Below are 18,374 nucleotides of genomic sequence, written 5' to 3' on the forward strand. Positions count from 1 at the left end.
CTCCAACCACCAATCACAAAAAGGGATGGCAACAAAGGGCTGATGATAACAGAGCAAAAGGCAATAATGGGACGTTTAAATTCCTTGGCAGTTGTAAAACTTAAAAAGAGGGAGGAGGAGTCAGGGGTTTGAGGTTGGTTATTTAAACCCAAGCTTCCCTCCTTTCTCACCACTCACTCAACTCGCTCACCCTCTCCTACCTCTTTTCCGCATACACACACACACACACACACACACACTCTTCTCAATACAACACACAGAAGCAAACAGCAAGATGAGAAGATTGAGGCTAAAAGGCTTTGGGCTGCTCCTTCTCTTTGTCCTTGTTACCCTGTGCTCCACCTTTGATGTCTGTGATGGAAGGAGAGGCAAGCATTGGAACAAGAGGAGGTTTCCTTATACCTCCATGGCGAAGAAGAAAGGGAAAGGAAAGGCCGGCGTCGGCAGCCACCACCATAGTGGCAGCACTCGGGTGAAGCCATCGCCGAGTTTGACGCCGACGCTGGCGCCACCTCCGGCAGCATCGAAACCAGTGAAAGGAAGCCCGCCGTCTAAGCAGGCTGCGGCAGTCTTTGATGTGGTCGACTATGGAGCTCAGGGGGATGGAGTCACAGATGACACTAAGGTTGAAAATATTATCCTTCAGATGATCTGTTTCATTAAAAAAAAAAAGAAGCGAACTTTTTTTTTTAGATAGGATACTTTTGGTCATTGATACAAAGATGCATGGATAAAAAGTAGGAAGATCTCATAAGAAATGCTCTTTACCACCTGCATTGTCCTCTTCAGAAATTCAAGTGTTGAACTTTGAGTAGATCAAATGCTCTCTCACACATAGAGAAAGGAATATTTTTGTTGCTCTGTCTTGCTCTACTGGCATCTGGCAGTCATAAGCTGGAATTCTGCTAGTACTTTCTGTTTCATTACTGCATAATAGGTAGAGAACAAATGAGCCTTTTTTTATAAATGAAACGTTTTAAGAGAATCATGTCACACTTCGTAGTACATTGTAGAGGGAATAACATGCTTGTATAAAATGCCAGTATCATGCCCATTTTGTTCTCTTATGATAAAAAAAAAGAAGGCATTTCTCCTGGCATCCTATAAGGAACCAATTTTAAAAATCCTAGCATGCAATAGACAACATCTAAGATGCAAGATCTGGATAGAAGCATTTATTTTATCAAATATTGATCCTTATCTAACATGTGCAAGGAATTCTCTTCTCATGCTAACAATTCAAGATCACTGATGAATCTAGGCATTTCAAGCTGCATGGGCTGCTGCTTGCAAGGTGGAGGCATCTACCGTTCTAGTGCCTGCAGAGTACGAGTTCCTTGTTGGTCCAATCTCATTCTCTGGCCCTAACTGCCAACCGAACATTGTTTTCCAGGTAATCCTGCATTCCCACGCCTCTAAGTAGGCAACCAGATTTTACCACAAAATGTTCCTTCTATAATACTGGGTGGGTGATGACAAAATAATTTGTTCTAAACTTTCTCAAAGACAAAGGAAATAGTCTAATTAGAGGCTATATATAATTATGGTTGGGCATCGAATACTTGTACTGTGCCATTCTGATGGTACGGTTCAAGAAAGGCATGAAAAAGGTTCTCCAGTAAAAAGTATTGAACTACATAAATCTTTCTCTCTCATGAGCTAGGCATACCTTTTTCAAAACAATTTGGTGGCAGTGTGCAAATTTATATAGGCCTAAGTCAATATTGGTCTGTCGACAGCTCTCCAGTTTTGCCCATGGTTCAGGTGCACTTAGCTAACCTGCACCATTTTGTCGGTTTAAGCTGATCTTTGCAACTTGCATGCATAAATATGTTGAATTGAGATGATTTTCTATGCCACCTGAAAATAAAAAAGTCACAATTTCAAATAATAGTGACAGAAAAGAACTTCTCACCTGCATGTCAAATTCAAGATTGCAAAGAAGCATCATGAGAACAAACACTCTGTATCTTGCAGTTGGAGGGGACGATCATTGCTCCAACAAATGCCAAAGCATGGGGTTCAGGCTTGCTGCAGTGGCTCGAATTTACCAAGCTAAGAGGAATAACAATTCAAGGCAGCGGCATCATAGAGGGGCGAGGCAGTGTCTGGTGGACTTACTATGATTATGATTATGAATCAGATATTTTTTCAGATATCGACTCAGATGTTGATCCGGTAGGCCTTAACATCTCCATCATGTTTATTTTCCTGGCTGTGAAATTAAAATGAAGGGCTTGTTTTCATGTACTCCACTCCACTAACTAACCCCATAAAGTACCAAGTAAAAGTGTAAAACCAATCCTCCGCTACTTAGTAATTAGCTGATACGTGTGTACATGCCATAATTCCACCGTTAATTATGCATTTATGGAGATAATAACTTGAACTGCTATATTAGTAAACTTAAAATTTTACCTCTTTTATTTTGTACAGGTAAATGCAGAGTTGAGTGGAAATATGCCACACATTAAACCAACGGTAAGAATTCTTGCCTGATAAACTTCCTGTGAGCAACTGAGACACTTTTTTGCCATCATGATTTAACATTAAAATCTGTTCACCTTTTTCTCTTGCAGGCTCTAAGGTTCTACGGCAGTTACAACGTCACAGTGACAGGCATCACAATCCAGAACAGCCCCCAGTGCCATCTCAAATTTGATAATTGTGAAGCAGTTGCTGTCCACTATATGAACGTCTCTTCCCCAGGAAATAGCCTGAACACTGACGGAATACATCTGCAGAACTCCAGAGATGTTAACATACATCACACTAACTTGGCTTGCGGTAATTCTGTTACCTTGCTTGTTTAAGATTTTACATTTACTCAGGCAGGTCTTCCATCTCAAATATTTACATCAAACAGATTGCCATAAAATAGCTAGTAACTAACTAGGAAAGTTGGTTGGTAAAAGATATTGGAACCTGAACCTGGCACCTTCTGTTGTTGTTAGCACTGCAGATCCAGTCTCAGGACTTTTACCATTGAAATAGTCAGGTTTTTCCTGCCTTCATCAAATATAATAGTTCTGGAAATTGTCTAGGTCTTTAGGGCCCTTAGAAGAACTGAAGTTCCCACCCACCAAAGATCAATGAAGTTTGATTAACTCTCAGTGACATATTACATTGGCCTGCAAAAATCTAAATTAAAAAAAGAGTAAAAGAGAGTAGTTAGAAAGCAGGAAAAATTAACTTTTGACATAAAGCAGTAGAATTACCTTTACATGTCCTCCATACAGTTGGCAGATAATGCTCGAAACATCTGCTGATAAGAGTTGCTTCTTTAAGCAGGCGACGATTGCATCTCTATCCAAACAGGATGTACAAATATAAACATACACAATGTGAACTGTGGACCAGGCCACGGGATTAGCATAGGTGGACTAGGGAGGGATAACACCAAAGCATGCGTCTCTAACATTACAGTAAGAGACATCAACATACACAACACTATGACTGGCGTCAGAATCAAGACCTGGCAGGTAACATGACTGTTTCTCTCTGAAAATATCCTCCTCCAATCAACCATTGTCTTGCTTATAAACATAGAGATCCTTCAAGTAATTATGCTACAAGACATGCTAAAACCTGAAGTACAAAATAAAAACTCTTGCTGCAGGGAGGCTCAGGATCTGTTCAAAGTGTAAGATTCTCAAACATCAAAGTGTCCGAGGTTCAAACACCTATCATCATAGACCAATTTTACTGTGACAGAAGCTCTTGCAAGAATCAGACATCAGCAGTTGCACTAGCAGGCATTGCATATGAGAACATCAGAGGGACCTTCACAGTTAAACCAGTCCATTTGGCATGCAGCGACAGTTCACCTTGTTCAGACATCACACTAACTCAGGTAGAGCTTGAACCACTGAAAGAACAGTACCACATGTATGACCCCTTCTGCTGGCAGGCTTATGGGGAGCTGTATACCCCTACTGTCCCTCCCATTGCCTGCTTGCAAAATGGAAAACCGGCGAGCAACAGAATTCTGTCGGATCACGACACTTGCTGAGAACACCGCAGGCCAATGATATTGGTGTTAAGCTATGAGCGGTCGTGATTTTTCGACCCCTTCTCACCATTGCTTCAGCGTAAATATATGTAATTATACAGCTATTGTCATAATGCTATTATGACAGTTTATTCAGCTTCCTTTTCAAGGGGTATACAGCATTATTGTTACCTAAGGGAAGTGCTGGTCAGCATCTTATAAGATGCATGCAGATAGGTGAACTCCCTACATATATGAGAAATTCATAGATATGATTTGGATAGACATCATTTATCTCAAGTTCGTAGAAAAACAAATTACATGAGCATAATCAAAGTATAAAATTTGAACAGATGCACGCAATGCAGCTCATTCTACATCAATTGATTACTAGTAAGTTTTCATGTCAACCATAGTAATCCAAGATCATGTACCAGTGCAGAAAATTCTCCAATAGCAGGAAAAGGCACATCAGAAGAAAAAGGAGACTTACAGGCAAATATGCCATCTCAAGCCTCAACAGTCTAGCTAAAATTAAACTAGAGAATGACATGTCAGTAAAACTGTAACAGGGCATTAACTTACCAACAAAAATGAAATTATGTGTAAAAGATTAGCAATGTCATAAGAGGAACATAAAATATTTTCCAAGAACATTAATTTTTGGCCTTTGGTTTTGAATAAATTTCAGTTGGAACAGTTCCATTTCAGAGGATTAGACCAACAATTGACTCTGATTCTGATAGCACTCAACATATGAATGAACAGGGACATTTCCTGACTTAATATTTATAATTATTAAGATTAAATTATTAAGTGATACCTTATTTTTCTAATAGCATTCTTGTGATAAGCTTTCTACTCCACAGGCCAATTCATTGAAAACCACAGGTAGTCAATATTCCTAACTAGGGTGTTAGGATTTCGATAAGCTTGTTCTCCAAAATGACCAAGAATTTCCCACCTTACACAATACAATCTTATAATATTAGCATTTTGTTTCATATCAAAGAAGGAAAAAAGAAACAAGCAAGACAAATGACTTATTTACCTATACCAACTTCAGGGAAGAAAAGGAAGCCACACATTATTGTAAAGAAAATTCACGAAATGAGAAAGCTGATCACCATTTGATTTTCTAAAGGAAAGTTCATTAACTCAGAGCAGAATATGCTGTTTCAATAAATACATTTGCATCTTCATATGCAGGCAGAAAATTATGGTCAGCAAGGCTGGCATTCTAAAGAAGAAGACAATTTGTGGAATCAATTCTCTATCGCTCCAGACGCGTCCAAAGCAGCAGGATATTCAACAAGCTCTGAGATAGGTTTAACAGAAGATATCAAAATCCTGCAGGTAAAAATCCTTCAAGAACATCAATACCACAAAAGACAAAGTAAACATAATGAGATAACAAAAGGTACAATATGTGACCAAGTAGAAGAAACCTTTTGGTCGAACAGCTCGTCATCGTCCAGAAAAACCAGCAACTTCTTTTCTCCTTTTATAGTTTTCAATTAGTTCAGGGCTTGGCAACCCAGTTCTGCTTTCATACTTCTTTTCCAAATCCTGTTGATAAAGTACTGAATTGGTAAGGTAAATTATTGAACAACTACATGCACCAGGAGAAGCTGATAAACCAGAGGTAGGCACATAAATGCATATCTGCTCATATATATACATTTATGTATACATATTTTTACTGCATAAAAGCACAAATAGGACCCAGCAAGACATTTTTTCTAACACTAAGTCCCCATTTGGCTCTAGGTTATCTTTTTTCCTGTTCTAGATTAGAAAACAATACTCTAGATTTGTAACCAAAAATTAAATTATTCATATTTTAGATTAGAAACATTATTCAAATGATTCCACACAAAAGTCCAATTATAATTTTACCCTTAAATTGACTAAAGTTATTTAAAAAACTCTCTCATTTTTCATACCATCCACTTATCGCATTTCATAAACCAAAAGTTTCTGCTCGATTTTTTCACCTATCACCCCTCTCCTACTACTCACCAATCTCATTTTTTACTCAAGTATGCAATACATACTTACAAAAATGAAAATACTTTCCACTTATTATTTTATATGTTGAATCAAGGATATTTGAATCAATTTCCACTTATTATTTTAAAATTATACCTCAATTTTATGTCACATCAAATATAATTCTTACACTACTATTCTAATTTACAACCAAACATCTACCCTCTTCTAAATTAGAGGTAAAATTTTAATAGTAAAATATTAGAATAGCTACTCTAGATTTTCCCCTAATCGGAAGCCAAATGGGGAGTAAAGGTGTTGAGTGACAGAAAGCTCCTATCTCTATTCCACCCTTTATGCAGATAGTTGTAATACGTTGCAATGTTATCATTCTAATTCTCTCCAATACCATGCATATAGTATACTTGCCTACAAACAAACTGTACCAACTTCAATTCGAATTCAAGCAGAGTTGATACAGCCAAGCAAATGGCACCTTAGTAGCATAAAACCTGATCACTAATATAATTTTACAGACTTGTTTACAAACCTTTAGTTGTACACGAATGCTGTCAAGAACATCTTCAGTCATCCTGTCAAAGAAAAGAACTCCCTGCAAATCCACATAAACACACATTTGAGAAGAAACCAAGTACATATGACAGATGCATGCTTGATATATCCCACCAAATTTGTACAGATTCGATATGAAAGGGAGAATATCTTCTCACCAAATTTATGCACACACTGTCAAGTATGAATGACGAAAAACATACCCTTCTAAAAGAATCGATTGGTTTTGTGCATGAAGATGTGTGGATTGTGGAAACGTTTGGCAACCGTGAAATATATGGTGATCCAAGAGTTTAAAGTAGATAAACCACAAAAGAATGTGATAAATTCTTTGTAATCCAGAAGAGTATCAGACAAATCTCACTTAGTCTCATTTGAAAGTCCTTACCACAAAAAATCTACCCAGAATGAGACGCTGAAAAGCCCCTCAGATCTTCAATTTCATCAATTTGCACATAAACATGGATGAACCTAATACCCTATAAGAGGTGGTAAGTGAGCAAAAACATAGTTTTCTCACCAACGCATTGATTTTGACCTAGAAATTATCATCATTTTTGCCAAGTAAAGATGTGAACTAAGTTCGAGAAAGTAGTGGGCAGCGGATCATGATTAAATAAAATACCTGCAGATGATCAAACTCATGCTGGAAAACTCGAGCAGGAAGGCCTGCCAAATTAACTTTGAACTTTGCTCCTGTTATATCACGAGCATCAATCTTGACAGTTGCAGGTCTCTGAATGGATAGAGCAAGAAATGTAAAGAACTTGCTTGTCAACCCTAAACTAATAAAAAAAAAATTTAAAGCGTAGAACAAAAATGATGGGAGTGGAAATATAGAATTGCCAGTCTTCTCATCTATTGCTTTCTGGTATCCTAGCAGCGCATAAAATTGATCACGGTGACTCTCACCTCTACATCCGCATATATTCCTGGAAACGATAAGCAACCTTCATCGAAAAATAAAGTCCTTTTGGAGGCCTTGTACAACACCGGGTTCACAAGAACAATTTCCTCTCCTTCGCCACGCTCACCGGCAGGATTAAACACCATGAGCTGAACATTAATTCCAACTTGGGGAGCCGAGAGACCAATTCCATCAGTCCTGCGGAAGAACAAAATAATAAATTTTCCTCACTCAGTCCTAATTAAACATCACACGCGAAATCCTTACTTGTACATAACATCAAACATCTCTTCGACGAGCCTCTTTAAGTTCTCATCGAACGAATTAATGCGTTTATTTCTCGCTCTCAAGATGGGATCGGGATACTCCACAATCCGCAGAGGTGATTCGAAGCACAAATCGGCAGCTGCGTAAGTACAAAAATTGAATTATAGAAAACAAATTCTAAGAGAAGGATTGGAGTGGAGTGCACTGGGAGGTGAGATGAATGCTCACGAGAAGCGAAGTCGTCTTCTTCGAGTTTGAAGGAGAGGCCGCGTCGGGCATGGGCGGTGAACTCCATGGGAAGAGGTCTTAAAGGCATGGAGAAGCGGTGGAAGGGAAGAGAGGTTCTGTGGAAGGGGAAGGCTGAGCGACGAGAGAGATGAGGGAGGAGCGTCGAGAGGGAGAAGGCGGCCGAGGCTTGGAGCCGCGCTGCCATTAGTTTCTTGTGTCCCGAGTTCTTCTTCGTGGCCTCTTTGGCTACCCTGGTGGAGTTCGAGAACAATTTTGCATTAATAGAAGTCCTAAAATGCTTATCTTATCACTGATGAGTCCTTTTACCGATTTTTTTTTATTTAATACTTTAATAAAAATATTTCTTTTATTTTAATAGGCGGTTTAAATTTATAATTTTAGAGAAACTAAGTCATTGGACAATTTAAAAAAGACGAGGATAAAAACATGGTAAATACTTTAATACCCCTTAAAAATTATAATATTAATTTAAAGGTTATAATAAACAGTTTTTATATTCAGTACTGATTTTAAAATCACATTATGTAAAAATAAAATAGTTAAAAATATTTAATTATGTGTGTCTAATTTTTAGATTATAAATTTTCTTTTTTCGTTAAGAGTTCACCGTTAAATATGAAGCGCTATAAAAACATAATAACATTGATTTGAACTTTTGGAAGAGAAGGGAGGGAGCTGATTTCCATAGTGTATGGTCGTGGTACCTCTCCTTAATCCTGGTGGAGGAGGTGACGGCTAAGGATGTAAGTGTGGAGATGGCCGGCTTGGAGAAATCAAGGGCTATGGCTTTAGTAACTGCTAGCTGTGACATCAAAGGTGGTAAAGGCTATAGCTAATTGGGGAGCTTTCCGAGGCCACAACGAAAGCAAGTGTGGCCACTACTGCAATGCAGAATGGAGATAATCTTATTAAACTTTGAGATAGTTAAACTAATGATCTCCTTGTTGTCGAGCTTACAAAGACTCCTCTAAAACTTCAGATGGTGTTGATGTTGGTTGTGCGAGAGCCGGAAAAGAAGTAGCTCAGGATTACTGGATAGAGCTCTATCTCGGATTGCCATATCCATCTTTGAATACCCTATCAGATTAACTATCATCCTTTGCTTATTTTTGAGTCAGTTGAATGATTTAGTGTCTCTAAAAATGCTAAAATACCATTTACAACCCCAAAATTGTGTTAATTGGTATGCCGACCTTTTACTCTCTCTCCTACGTGAAAAATCGAAATCCTCAAACTATAAATATTCTAAACAGACTATTAAAAATAATGTTAAATAAGACAATTCCCTTTTACCCGACAAAGAGTTTGCATCTTCTTTAAAAGAAAGAGACAGAGAGCTTGCATTATTCCTCACAAAAAAACCCCCAAGATTCACGGAAAATTCTATCTCGTGATAAATGGGGTAGTTTGTGATGACTTGTCGACCTTAAGCCTTTTTGTAATAATACAAAATACTCCGAGGTTGTATATGTAAAAGATGAATTTAATTCAAATCACTTTCTTTTTCTCCCTCAATTCGCACTCGAGCCTTGGCTTAGCTTATCCCTCTTCATCCCCATACCGACGACCTTATCCAAAAACCTCCGTAAACCCGTCTGTACTTGTTCTCTTTTCTTCTTGTTTGATAACCCAACTTGGTTCTTCCACCGAACCCCTCGATCGAAGCTTCTCCCATGGCGGACAACCAAGAGAAGGAGCTCACGTCCGTCGAGAGAAGAATAGCAACCATCGCTAACCACCTCATTCCTCTCCCTCTCCCTTCTCGCTCGCCTCCAATCACACGATCCGTAGCTTCGTCGGACGACAGCTACCACCGCGTTCATGGTGAGGTCTCGACGAAGCAGGCCACGTGGAGAGCAGCGTGTGATGAATCCGGAAAGGAATTTGTCGACATTATCTATGAGAAAGCCGTCGACGAAGGCATCGCCAAGGTAATTTGAGCGATGGGGTTTGCATTAGATTTTAAGCAATATTGTTCGTACGATGATTTTGATTTGTAGCAATCTAGTGAGAATCCTACAAAATTTGTTATAATCAGGTAATATTAAGGCCTCGATCCTCCATTGATCAAGATTTATGCACACAGACATAAGTTTTATTCTGTGGGTTAATGACATCAAAGTAAGCCATACTGGAAGGATTAAATAATTTTTATTTTGCGACCAAACATTAACCTTCTAAAAGTTGGCTAGTTCCTAACCAGGGTAAATGTTGGTAAGCAGGGGTGTACCTTGTAAACTAATCCCTCTAATAGAAGTTGCAAAAAAAATACCACTCCTTATAACAATTAACTTTAAACCAACTCTATTGTATTTCAGTATGATGGAATTCTCTAGGGTAAAAAAATGAAGTAAAAGCATTTGTAGGCTTACTAATTGCCCAATAAGCTGGAATTAGATTAAGATTCCCAGAATATGATTGCATTATTAACTTATATATCATAATTATAGCACGTTTTATACCTGGGAATGCACATTTTTGTGCATTAATTGTTTGTGATGTGGCTCTTTTAGCTTTGTGGTGCTCTGGAGCATGATACATATTTTCAGTGTTTAAAATTTTTCTGCAGATAACAATCAATCGTCCAGAGAGAAGAAATGCTTTTCGGCCACTCACTGTTAAAGAGCTTATCAGAGCATTTAATGATGCTAGGGATGATAGTTCAATAGGAGTCATAGTTTTAACAGGAAAGGTATATATCCCACTTTATTGTTTTTCAAATAGATGTCTTAATTCAGACAAAATTTCTGTCCCTAATTCCTCTTATCTTAGCTTCTTGCTATTTGACACTTCAGGCTCTCATATATGATCATCAAACTATATAGAAAGTATTAATTGCCTTGAAGTTTTGCATAAGCATCCTGTGATAGTTGATATTTAATTCAGCTAGCTTTAATGTTGCCACTCTCGATATTCTGTGTTCCTCTTGTGAGTAGGTATTGAAGATAAAAGACATGAAGAATTTTCTCTTTCTTTTTATGCAAGTACTTTGATCCATATCAATTTGTTATCTTAGGGAACCAAAGCCTTCTGTAGTGGTGGTGACCAAGCATTGAGAAGCTCTGATGGATATGCTGACTTTGAAAGTTTTGGACGTCTAAATGTGTTGGATCTCCAGGTAAATATATTCTCATTCACTGCACCTTTCTAAATCTGAATGAGATTCAAAGCATCTTAACTATTAGCATGTGACTTGTGAAAAAAATATGTTTACACATTATGATCATATGCTTTCAAGTTTCAACTTCATGCTTCAGTCCATCAAGTAATACTATATTGAAATGCTGGTAGAATTTCCACTTTTCTGATTGTTCCTGATACTTTTTGGCCCCAGAAGCTGGCTTGCTAGTGTGAAGCAAGTGTTTGTTGCCTTTTGTGGCAGAACAACAAATAGAGGCCTCAAAAATCTTTCTTAAGTAGAATGTCCATAAGTAAATCAAAGATGTATCTTGTGTTTTAAAATTTCTCCTAGTTGGTTACCCTCCAGCGGCAACAATCTTTGTAAGTGGGTTAGTTTCTCTATCCTTTCTGCAATAATAAGGAAAAATCTACAACAGAAACACAATTAGGTTAATTCGTAGAACGCATGTAATTCTGCTACTGCTACAAATATTAAGAGAGTAGGTAGTTAACATTGAAATCCTCATTGACGTCTGCCTTCAATACATGGTTGTTGTTGGTATACCATTATTGTTGGTCATTTTATGTCAAAGACAAGCTCCCATTCATTACATATATCCAAGTCATATTTTAACCCATTGCTATTTGTTTCTTCAGGTGCAGATTCGCCGTCTTCCTAAGCCAGTTATAGCAATGGTATATATAGATCCCTGGTTCCCTGCTATTCTCTCCTTGAATTCACACACTTTGTTTTTCCCTTGAAGATAAAGTATACATGCTATTTATTATCAGGTAGCAGGTTATGCTGTTGGTGGTGGGCATGTATTACACATGGTCTGTGATCTAACAATTGCAGCTGATAATGCAATTTTCGGTCAAACTGGCCCTAAGGTTAGTATAATTACCTTTTATTTCTTGATCCTTTATGAGTATGACCGTGCCAGATTTATTCCTGTAACATGTGAACTTCTTGAAATCCCTCGAGGTTAATATTCTTCTCTCTCTCCTCTCTTTACCTCATTTTCTTATTCTATTGTCAGATTAGGTTAGCTGTATGATCATTGACTATTCTAGCTTATCATATTGTAATTTCTCCCTGACATTCTGATCCACCAAGTCCTTTAAGTCTGATGCTGAGATTTTCTTCTTCTTTTTTAAGGGAATCTCAAGTAACTATATTATCCATAATCTGTTCTTATATATTGCAGGTTGGAAGCTTTGATGCTGGTTATGGTTCCTCGATCATGTCTCGCTTGGTAAGATAAACATGTTATGTAGGAAAATTTCATAGCTTGTACTACCTCTTGCAACTAAAAGAACAGCATTATGATTTCTAGCGAGTCTTCTTTTGGTATCCTAATAGATGCTGGAGACCTTTTAATCTCATTGCACACAACCCATTATTTCCAGAGGTTGACGCACTTGAATTTGTTAATATTTTTTAATGAATTACTTAAACTTAAGTTTGATCTATGGACTGTAACTAACTTCTGCCTTTTCTACTGTACTGTTTTATGGTTGACTAGGTCGGACCGAAGAAAGCACGTGAGATGTGGTTCCTGTCACGATTTTACACTGCTTATGAAGCAGAGAAAATGGGGCTCATAAATATCGTAGTGCCGGTAAGTTTAAAAGGAAAAACTAGTTTTGCCAAGTCTTTCAAAGAATACTAGCATTTCTAGGGGCTCTTAACTAAAGAAATGCAAATCAGGGTGTTGTGAGATTTACCAATTATTATTCTGCTTCAGAATAAGTCCTCAAATAACTGAGAGTTTCGACTTTATCAATTGCTATTTCACTCAAAAACAATTTTCTTCTGTTAGTCGATTTTTCCAGCTTATCCTCATGATATGATCCAGATTCTCTTTTTTTTCTCTACTAATTTGCAACATAATAGTCAAGCTGGAATTTGGACCTAGTTTGTCTTTCTGTCTTAAAAGGTTTTCCCTCACATCCTCTCTATCAGCATATCAAACAAACCCTTGAACAGTATGAGCTTTAGCAGTATCCTTTACTTAACCTCCTCTTCATATGCTTTGTTGTCTTTTGGCAACTAACAAGAATTGCAGATTCTTGAATACAATTTCATTTTTTGCTTAAAAAATGGTGACTTTATACCAAAAGAATAGTCACTTCTTGGAGCCACTTTTGCATTAGGAATGTTATTGCCTATTCTTAAAACTGACACAACTATCTAATAAATGTAATTTCACTGTGTGCGATGACGGGAATGACTGGCTAATTATGTCTAATAAATGCCAACTAATGATATCATTTATCTCTGTAGCTCGAGAACTTAGAGACAGAAACACTGAAATGGTGCAGGGAGATCTTACGCAACAGTCCAACAGCCATTCGAATTCTGAAATCTGCTCTTAATGCCGTAGATGATGGCCATGCTGGCCTTCAGGTAATATATGCTATATATAAATTAGATATTTTGATAAAAAAGACACTTCTGGCTTCTTGTTTCATTAAAAAAAATCAGTCAAATATTCTTTATATGAACTAATGAAGCTGCAATATTTTGGGTGGATTCTTCAAATCTGGGCAATAGTTTCTATCCCTTCATAACCAATTTAACATCCGCACTGGCCAAACCTAGGAAATTATAGAAGTGCAAATGCTAAAGAATGATCTCATCTTCATTATGGTAAATCACAAATTCAAACAGCACAATGATAGAGTATGGTTGAAGGTTGGAAAAAAAAAGTATTAGTGTTTGCTTTAGTGTCTTACACGCGATGTGTACTGTTTGAGCTTATGCTGGTAAGCTGCTGCATGTCTGACCAGTATTTCAAGATATATAACAGACATGATTGTGCAAAATTTTCTATTAAATTCTCTCTCGTGTATGCATCATCAGGACTTATTTTTTTCTTAGTATAACCACATGCGAGAAATGCTGATGATCTTAGCTGACCAGATATTTACATGAAACCCCTACAACCCTTCGCGTTCTTTCTTCTGGATTGAATTCTTCGGAAGGTAATCATAATCATTGTTTCAGGAGCTTGGTGGAAATGCAACACTGGTCTTCTATGGCACAGGTGAAGCAAACGAAGGAAAGACTGCATATATGGAACGCCGTCCTCCAGATTTCTCAAAATTTCCCCGAAGACCTTGATGTGACTTTCTGATATCCTTTTTATTTTATTTTTTTTCCTATGCCTTCTGTTTTACTGCATTGGCCATTTGGCCGTGAGAATAATAATGGTCGTAAAGGAATTGGGAGTTGGTGCGAATGAATCAGCATCGATGGTGAAATGACTGTCAGACTGAAATCAATCATTCGCAAATTTCAAGCAATTGCACAGCAGGAGGGAGTCTTATGATCTTATCAAATAGAATTAATCGTTACGCTTAATTGCTGACAATTTGCTTTTGGATAAGTATAATTTATCATACAACTTATTCTCAGGCCTTCTACCTTGTGTTTCTAAAATATCTCTTATTTGAAATGGCAACAAAGAAAAGAAGAAATAGAGGTAGTCATCTGGATACCCAATAAGCCTCCTTACCGGGAGGTTTATAAAAAAACCTACACGCATCTTTGTTAAATAATGCTTGTAAATAATCGCAGCTGTGATAGGATTCTTCATTCATAAATAATATAATTCAATGTCAAAATTTTAAAATATCTTTTGTTTAAGTTGATGAGATCTGCTGCATCATCATGCCACACCAGCCATCGTGTCAACTGCAACTTCGTCGCGCTATGGGATCTATATCCACTTCAGAGTTTTCTAACCGCCTTTAGCTCCGGATGTAAAGGCTATTTGCCACGTATCTATTCCTAATAGAAAAAAAAAACATCAACGTGGCTGTCCAACAGTCGTCAATGATTTATTTCATGTTCTACGTAAAACAGGGGATCGCATCCTCCCATTCCACCGCCATTTCTTCTCCTCCATCTATTTATAAAGCTTCGTCCACCTGCTCGTAAGAGCAATAAAAGTCATTGATAGAAATATAGTGGATACTAAGAAAGGAAGTAATAGTAATGATGCTTCGCTTTGCGGGAAAGAGATTTCTGGGATTAGGATTAGGGCATCGGTCCTCGGCTTCTCCGGCGATCGCCGCGGCGTCTCCGGCGGTTCGATGCTACCACGAGAGGGTTGTGGATCACTACAACAACCCGAGGAACGTGGGATCCTTCGACAAGAACGATCCGGCGGTGGGGACAGGGCTGGTCGGCGCGCCGGCCTGCGGCGATGTGATGAAGCTCCAGATCAAGGTCGATGAGGAGTCCGGTAAGATCGTGGATGCCTGCTTCAAGACTTTCGGGTGCGGCTCTGCCATCGCCTCCTCTTCCGTTGGTTCGTCTTTTCTTCTTCTCTTTTATGTTCTGAATTCTTTCTTTTATTGTGGATGTTTGATAGATTGTGTTTTACGCAGTCCTTGTTGGAAGTCTATCCTCTAGATTACAGAATTCTTTATTCATCCTGAAGCTTTGAGCGAATCAAAATATATGTCATATGACCATCAATTATCCAATGACGAAATTGTTATTAGTTTGTTACCTGATATTAAATAAGATAGTAGGGAATAAAGAAAGAAAGAAAGAAAGATAGATGAACTACCTTCTAATTTTCCGTCCCGCTCCTTGAATAGTGTTCTGTTTTTCTTCTGTCCTGAATTTGATTAAGAAGAATATTTGATTGGATAAGGATGGTTTCGAGAATTGCTATGCTTTCGAGCACGATATGACGGGAGCATGAATTTTAAAATCAGGACTTTTGGAGAAAGAAGCTTTTAGCTTCCTTCCTTGTAAATTATGTGTAAATAATCTCAAGATGAGCTCCAACCAAATTAGGAAACCTGTGATTCTGATTTGCTTTATTCTCCTATGGACTTTGTTCTATGCATTAGTATCTCACTATAAACTCCAATCAAATTAGGAAACATGGGGTTATGATTTGCAGTGAAGAAAAGGAAAAGAAAGAAGAGGATTTGTTATTTAGAGTTTCAGAGATATAAGAATTCTATTTTGTTTTAGTGCATATTCCCTAGTATTCCCTAATTGAATTGCTACACAGTTTAAATTGCGTGTTGGCATAATGAGCCATTTTTTACTTTGATGCAGCTACTGAATGGGTGAAAGGGAGACAGATGGAGGAAGTAGTATCCATTAAAAACACGTAAGTTGTGCTCTTGTATTATGCTTTCTCTTACATAAACAATATGTCTGTGATTCCGGCTACTTCATGTCGCACTCGAAAGTTCATATCAGATTGAATATATTTATGCCACGAGTTGAAAAGAAAATGTAGGGACTATATCCAGTTCATTGTGCAATGCGTTTAAGGTTGTAATAAGTTTTTAGACTCGAATAGTTGTCAAATTGAGATGGTTTGAATTTGGAGAGGATTCACGGAGATAATATCATTCCAAGACAGCAAAACACAGAAAAAATGGAGTAACCTCAAAATTTCAATGGAACAATAGATTTGTTCCATGCCCTGTTTGCAACTATTGCTATAATTTCAATGGAGAAAATGGAATATAGATTCATCAAATTGGCCAAAAAATACTGAGATGGTATGTTCACTACAAAAGTAGGGGGTCTTAATCTTTCAGAAGGTATTCAGATTGCTAGCCACTTCTTCAACCATATTATTTTGCGCACAAAGAAAAAAGAGAAGAAATTTTTTATGATGAATGTATATTTGGTTAATAGGAACCATTATCTTTTTGCTATTTTATGATATTGAAAGAAGTGCAAGTGTGAGTAGTGGTTTTTATGGCAGCTGTTATTGTCTGTAAAAGTGATTTGGAATACTTGGCTAATCAAAAATGGTATTATGGTGCTCTTCGATGGGAGTCACTTCTTTATGATCTCTAAAGATAATGAGTTTCTATTACATTTTCAGAATATATTGTTCTTATAATCTGTATCATATCTCATGTTGCTGTATGATGCAGAGAAATTGCGAAGCACCTCTCACTTCCACCAGTGAAGCTCCATTGCAGTATGCTTGCAGAAGATGCAATAAAAGCTGCTGTGAAAGACTACGAAGCAAAGAAGAGGAAGTCTCAAAATTGAAATACCGCGCTTCCGGATAGCGCATGCGATGCATGAAAATGATTTGGCTTGTAAGAAAGAGTTGCTGCTCTGTATGTATGTTTCGGACAATAGCTAGCAATTTATTTTGTTGAACATGTCTGTCTCCCATTGTTACCATTAGACTTTGTCGAGTATGTGGTGCAACAGGGGATGTGATTTAGGTGCCTCCTAACCATAATATTAATTATGGTAATGCTTGCAATTTTAGCTGTAGTAAGCTTTGTATCCTAATGACTGAAATAAAAGAGGTGCACCAATCGTCAACGTAATAATGGAGTATGTGATTTGTTGTTGCCTGGGCAATCGTTCTAATGCTCGTTTCTTACCTCTGTGTAGTTGTGATATGTCATGTTTGGATCTCTTGACGAGCTTGTTTTTCTGGCTGTGCGAGATATCTGTCGTTCGATAATACTGTTGACAATTTGCAATTGCCTGTTAGAGAGCTTGTATTTATTTTGTTAATTGTGGCAAGAACTATACCAGGTGCTTGATCAAGGAAGAGTATAAATGTTTGCACTAAATTTTTATGCTGTGATTGCTGCAGAAGCTATGCCCCGGATGAAGTTGTACTGTCCCAATGCTTCAGGTTTGATTCTTCAGTATGCAAGGTCTTAAAGTTTATATCTGAATCTGGGGTTTACACAGGTCATAAAGGGTCAGATGGATAGTCTGATTTTTTTTTTTTTCATCCATAGGTTTAAAGGTGAGTTAGTTATCTTCGTTTACGTTATCTTTTTTTCTTGTATTTAATTGTTAAAATATAGAATAAGGAGCATGATTAATGCGAAATATTCGAAACGGGCATTAATAAATATTTAATTTCCATGTTTTTTTCTCTGAAACCGTAGCATTTCCTTGAGATTTATTATAGTATATACTCCATACTTTACGAACTTGCACGCTTCTTGATTAATTTGATACCCTTTATCATGCTGTCACGATCTAAGTGCAATTAATTCATGCTGATAAATTCAATTGCTACAAGTTACTTGCCGAGGAATTTGGACAAAAACCATTGACAAGGAAACTCTCAGATATTATTTACGGGCCAAGAGAGTTCATAACCAAAGAGTGCTGCAATAGCTATGGCTCTTCTACATCCACAAGGACCACAACTGGATTCTCTGGCCTCAAGCGTCTCTACTTTGGAGTTCGGATTCTGGTGCACAAACAAAAATCTTATCGTATCACCTTGTGTTCTTTTCCCA

General features: G+C 37.6%; 4 protein-coding genes and 1 long non-coding RNA gene across 7 annotated transcripts; 3 read left to right on the forward strand and 2 right to left on the reverse strand.

The window, feature by feature from the left end:
- Window positions 1–59: 59 nt before the first annotated feature.
- LOC140788646 (uncharacterized) lies at window positions 60–3,358 on the reverse strand. Its single transcript, XR_012109048.1, has 6 exons — window positions 3,219–3,358; window positions 2,926–3,141; window positions 2,496–2,738; window positions 1,670–1,860; window positions 772–926; window positions 60–651 (listed from the first exon to the last, which is right to left on the reverse strand). It is a non-coding gene; the product is annotated as an uncharacterized lncRNA (long non-coding RNA).
- Window positions 275–4,276, forward strand: LOC140788644 (polygalacturonase At1g48100-like). Its single transcript, XM_073137991.1, has 7 exons — window positions 275–625; window positions 1,262–1,393; window positions 1,978–2,178; window positions 2,437–2,481; window positions 2,580–2,787; window positions 3,292–3,482; window positions 3,620–4,276. Exons 1-7 carry the CDS (start codon window positions 275–277, stop codon window positions 4,010–4,012), a joined length of 1,521 nt encoding a protein of 506 aa, XP_072994092.1. The 3' UTR covers window positions 4,013–4,276.
- An 826-nt stretch (window positions 4,277–5,102) lies between these two features.
- Window positions 5,103–8,232, reverse strand: LOC140788645 (peptide deformylase 1B, chloroplastic). Of its 2 annotated transcripts, none has more exons than XM_073137993.1 (7): window positions 7,959–8,232; window positions 7,731–7,869; window positions 7,469–7,661; window positions 7,182–7,292; window positions 6,534–6,596; window positions 5,440–5,560; window positions 5,103–5,309 (listed from the first exon to the last, which is right to left on the reverse strand). In XM_073137993.1, exons 1-6 carry the CDS (start codon window positions 8,161–8,163, stop codon window positions 5,459–5,461), a joined length of 813 nt encoding a protein of 270 aa, XP_072994094.1. In that variant the 5' UTR covers window positions 8,164–8,232; the 3' UTR covers window positions 5,103–5,309; window positions 5,440–5,458. The 2 variants fall into 2 exon arrangements, with proteins under 2 accessions (XP_072994094.1, XP_072994093.1); XM_073137992.1 differs by having other exon boundaries at window positions 5,103–5,341; window positions 7,959–8,226.
- A 1,265-nt stretch (window positions 8,233–9,497) lies between these two features.
- On the forward strand, window positions 9,498–14,526 carry LOC140789303 (1,4-dihydroxy-2-naphthoyl-CoA synthase, peroxisomal). Of its 2 annotated transcripts, none has more exons than XM_073138961.1 (9): window positions 9,498–9,910; window positions 10,549–10,671; window positions 10,996–11,097; window positions 11,757–11,795; window positions 11,892–11,990; window positions 12,308–12,355; window positions 12,626–12,721; window positions 13,387–13,509; window positions 14,110–14,526. In XM_073138961.1, exons 1-9 carry the CDS (start codon window positions 9,653–9,655, stop codon window positions 14,224–14,226), a joined length of 1,005 nt encoding a protein of 334 aa, XP_072995062.1. In that variant the 5' UTR covers window positions 9,498–9,652; the 3' UTR covers window positions 14,227–14,526. The 2 variants fall into 2 exon arrangements, with proteins under 2 accessions (XP_072995062.1, XP_072995063.1); XM_073138962.1 differs by having other exon boundaries at window positions 9,500–9,910; window positions 13,425–13,509; window positions 14,110–14,344.
- Window positions 14,527–14,880: 354 nt separating this feature from the next.
- On the forward strand, window positions 14,881–17,462 carry LOC140789304 (iron-sulfur cluster assembly protein 1-like). The gene is made up of 3 exons (XM_073138963.1): window positions 14,881–15,418; window positions 16,186–16,240; window positions 17,025–17,462. Exons 1-3 carry the CDS (start codon window positions 15,103–15,105, stop codon window positions 17,143–17,145), a joined length of 492 nt encoding a protein of 163 aa, XP_072995064.1. The 5' UTR covers window positions 14,881–15,102; the 3' UTR covers window positions 17,146–17,462.
- The last annotated feature ends 912 nt before the right edge of the window (window positions 17,463–18,374 follow it).

The sequence above is a fragment of the Typha latifolia genome, chromosome 5 (genome assembly GCF_019914945.1).
Source record: "Typha latifolia isolate L0001 chromosome 5, TyphaL0001v2, whole genome shotgun sequence".
Classification (NCBI taxonomy): domain Eukaryota; kingdom Viridiplantae; phylum Streptophyta; class Magnoliopsida; order Poales; family Typhaceae; genus Typha; species Typha latifolia.

Coding starts and splice junctions, on each gene's coding strand:
- LOC140788644 (XM_073137991.1), top strand. CDS start 275: ATGAGAAGATTGAGGCTAAAAGGCTTTGGGCTGCTCCTTCTCTTTGTC. Junction 626..1,261: donor GAGTCACAGATGACACTAAG/GTTGAAAATATT, acceptor TGATGAATCTAG/GCATTTCAAGCTGCATGGGC. Junction 2,788..3,291: donor TCACACTAACTTGGCTTGCG/GTAATTCTGTTA, acceptor TTCTTTAAGCAG/GCGACGATTGCATCTCTATC.
- LOC140788645 (XM_073137993.1), bottom strand. CDS start 8,163: ATGGCAGCGCGGCTCCAAGCCTCGGCCGCCTTCTCCCTCTCGACGCTC. Junction 7,662..7,730: donor ATGTTTGATGTTATGTACAA/GTAAGGATTTCG, acceptor GTTCTTCCGCAG/GACTGATGGAATTGGTCTCT. Junction 6,597..7,181: donor ATGAGTTTGATCATCTGCAG/GTATTTTATTTA, acceptor GTGGATTTGCAG/GGAGTTCTTTTCTTTGACAG.
- LOC140789303 (XM_073138961.1), top strand. CDS start 9,653: ATGGCGGACAACCAAGAGAAGGAGCTCACGTCCGTCGAGAGAAGAATA. Junction 10,672..10,995: donor TCATAGTTTTAACAGGAAAG/GTATATATCCCA, acceptor TTGTTATCTTAG/GGAACCAAAGCCTTCTGTAG. Junction 11,098..11,756: donor TAAATGTGTTGGATCTCCAG/GTAAATATATTC, acceptor TTGTTTCTTCAG/GTGCAGATTCGCCGTCTTCC.
- LOC140789304 (XM_073138963.1), top strand. CDS start 15,103: ATGATGCTTCGCTTTGCGGGAAAGAGATTTCTGGGATTAGGATTAGGG. Junction 15,419..16,185: donor CATCGCCTCCTCTTCCGTTG/GTTCGTCTTTTC, acceptor ACTTTGATGCAG/CTACTGAATGGGTGAAAGGG. Junction 16,241..17,024: donor GTAGTATCCATTAAAAACAC/GTAAGTTGTGCT, acceptor TGTATGATGCAG/AGAAATTGCGAAGCACCTCT.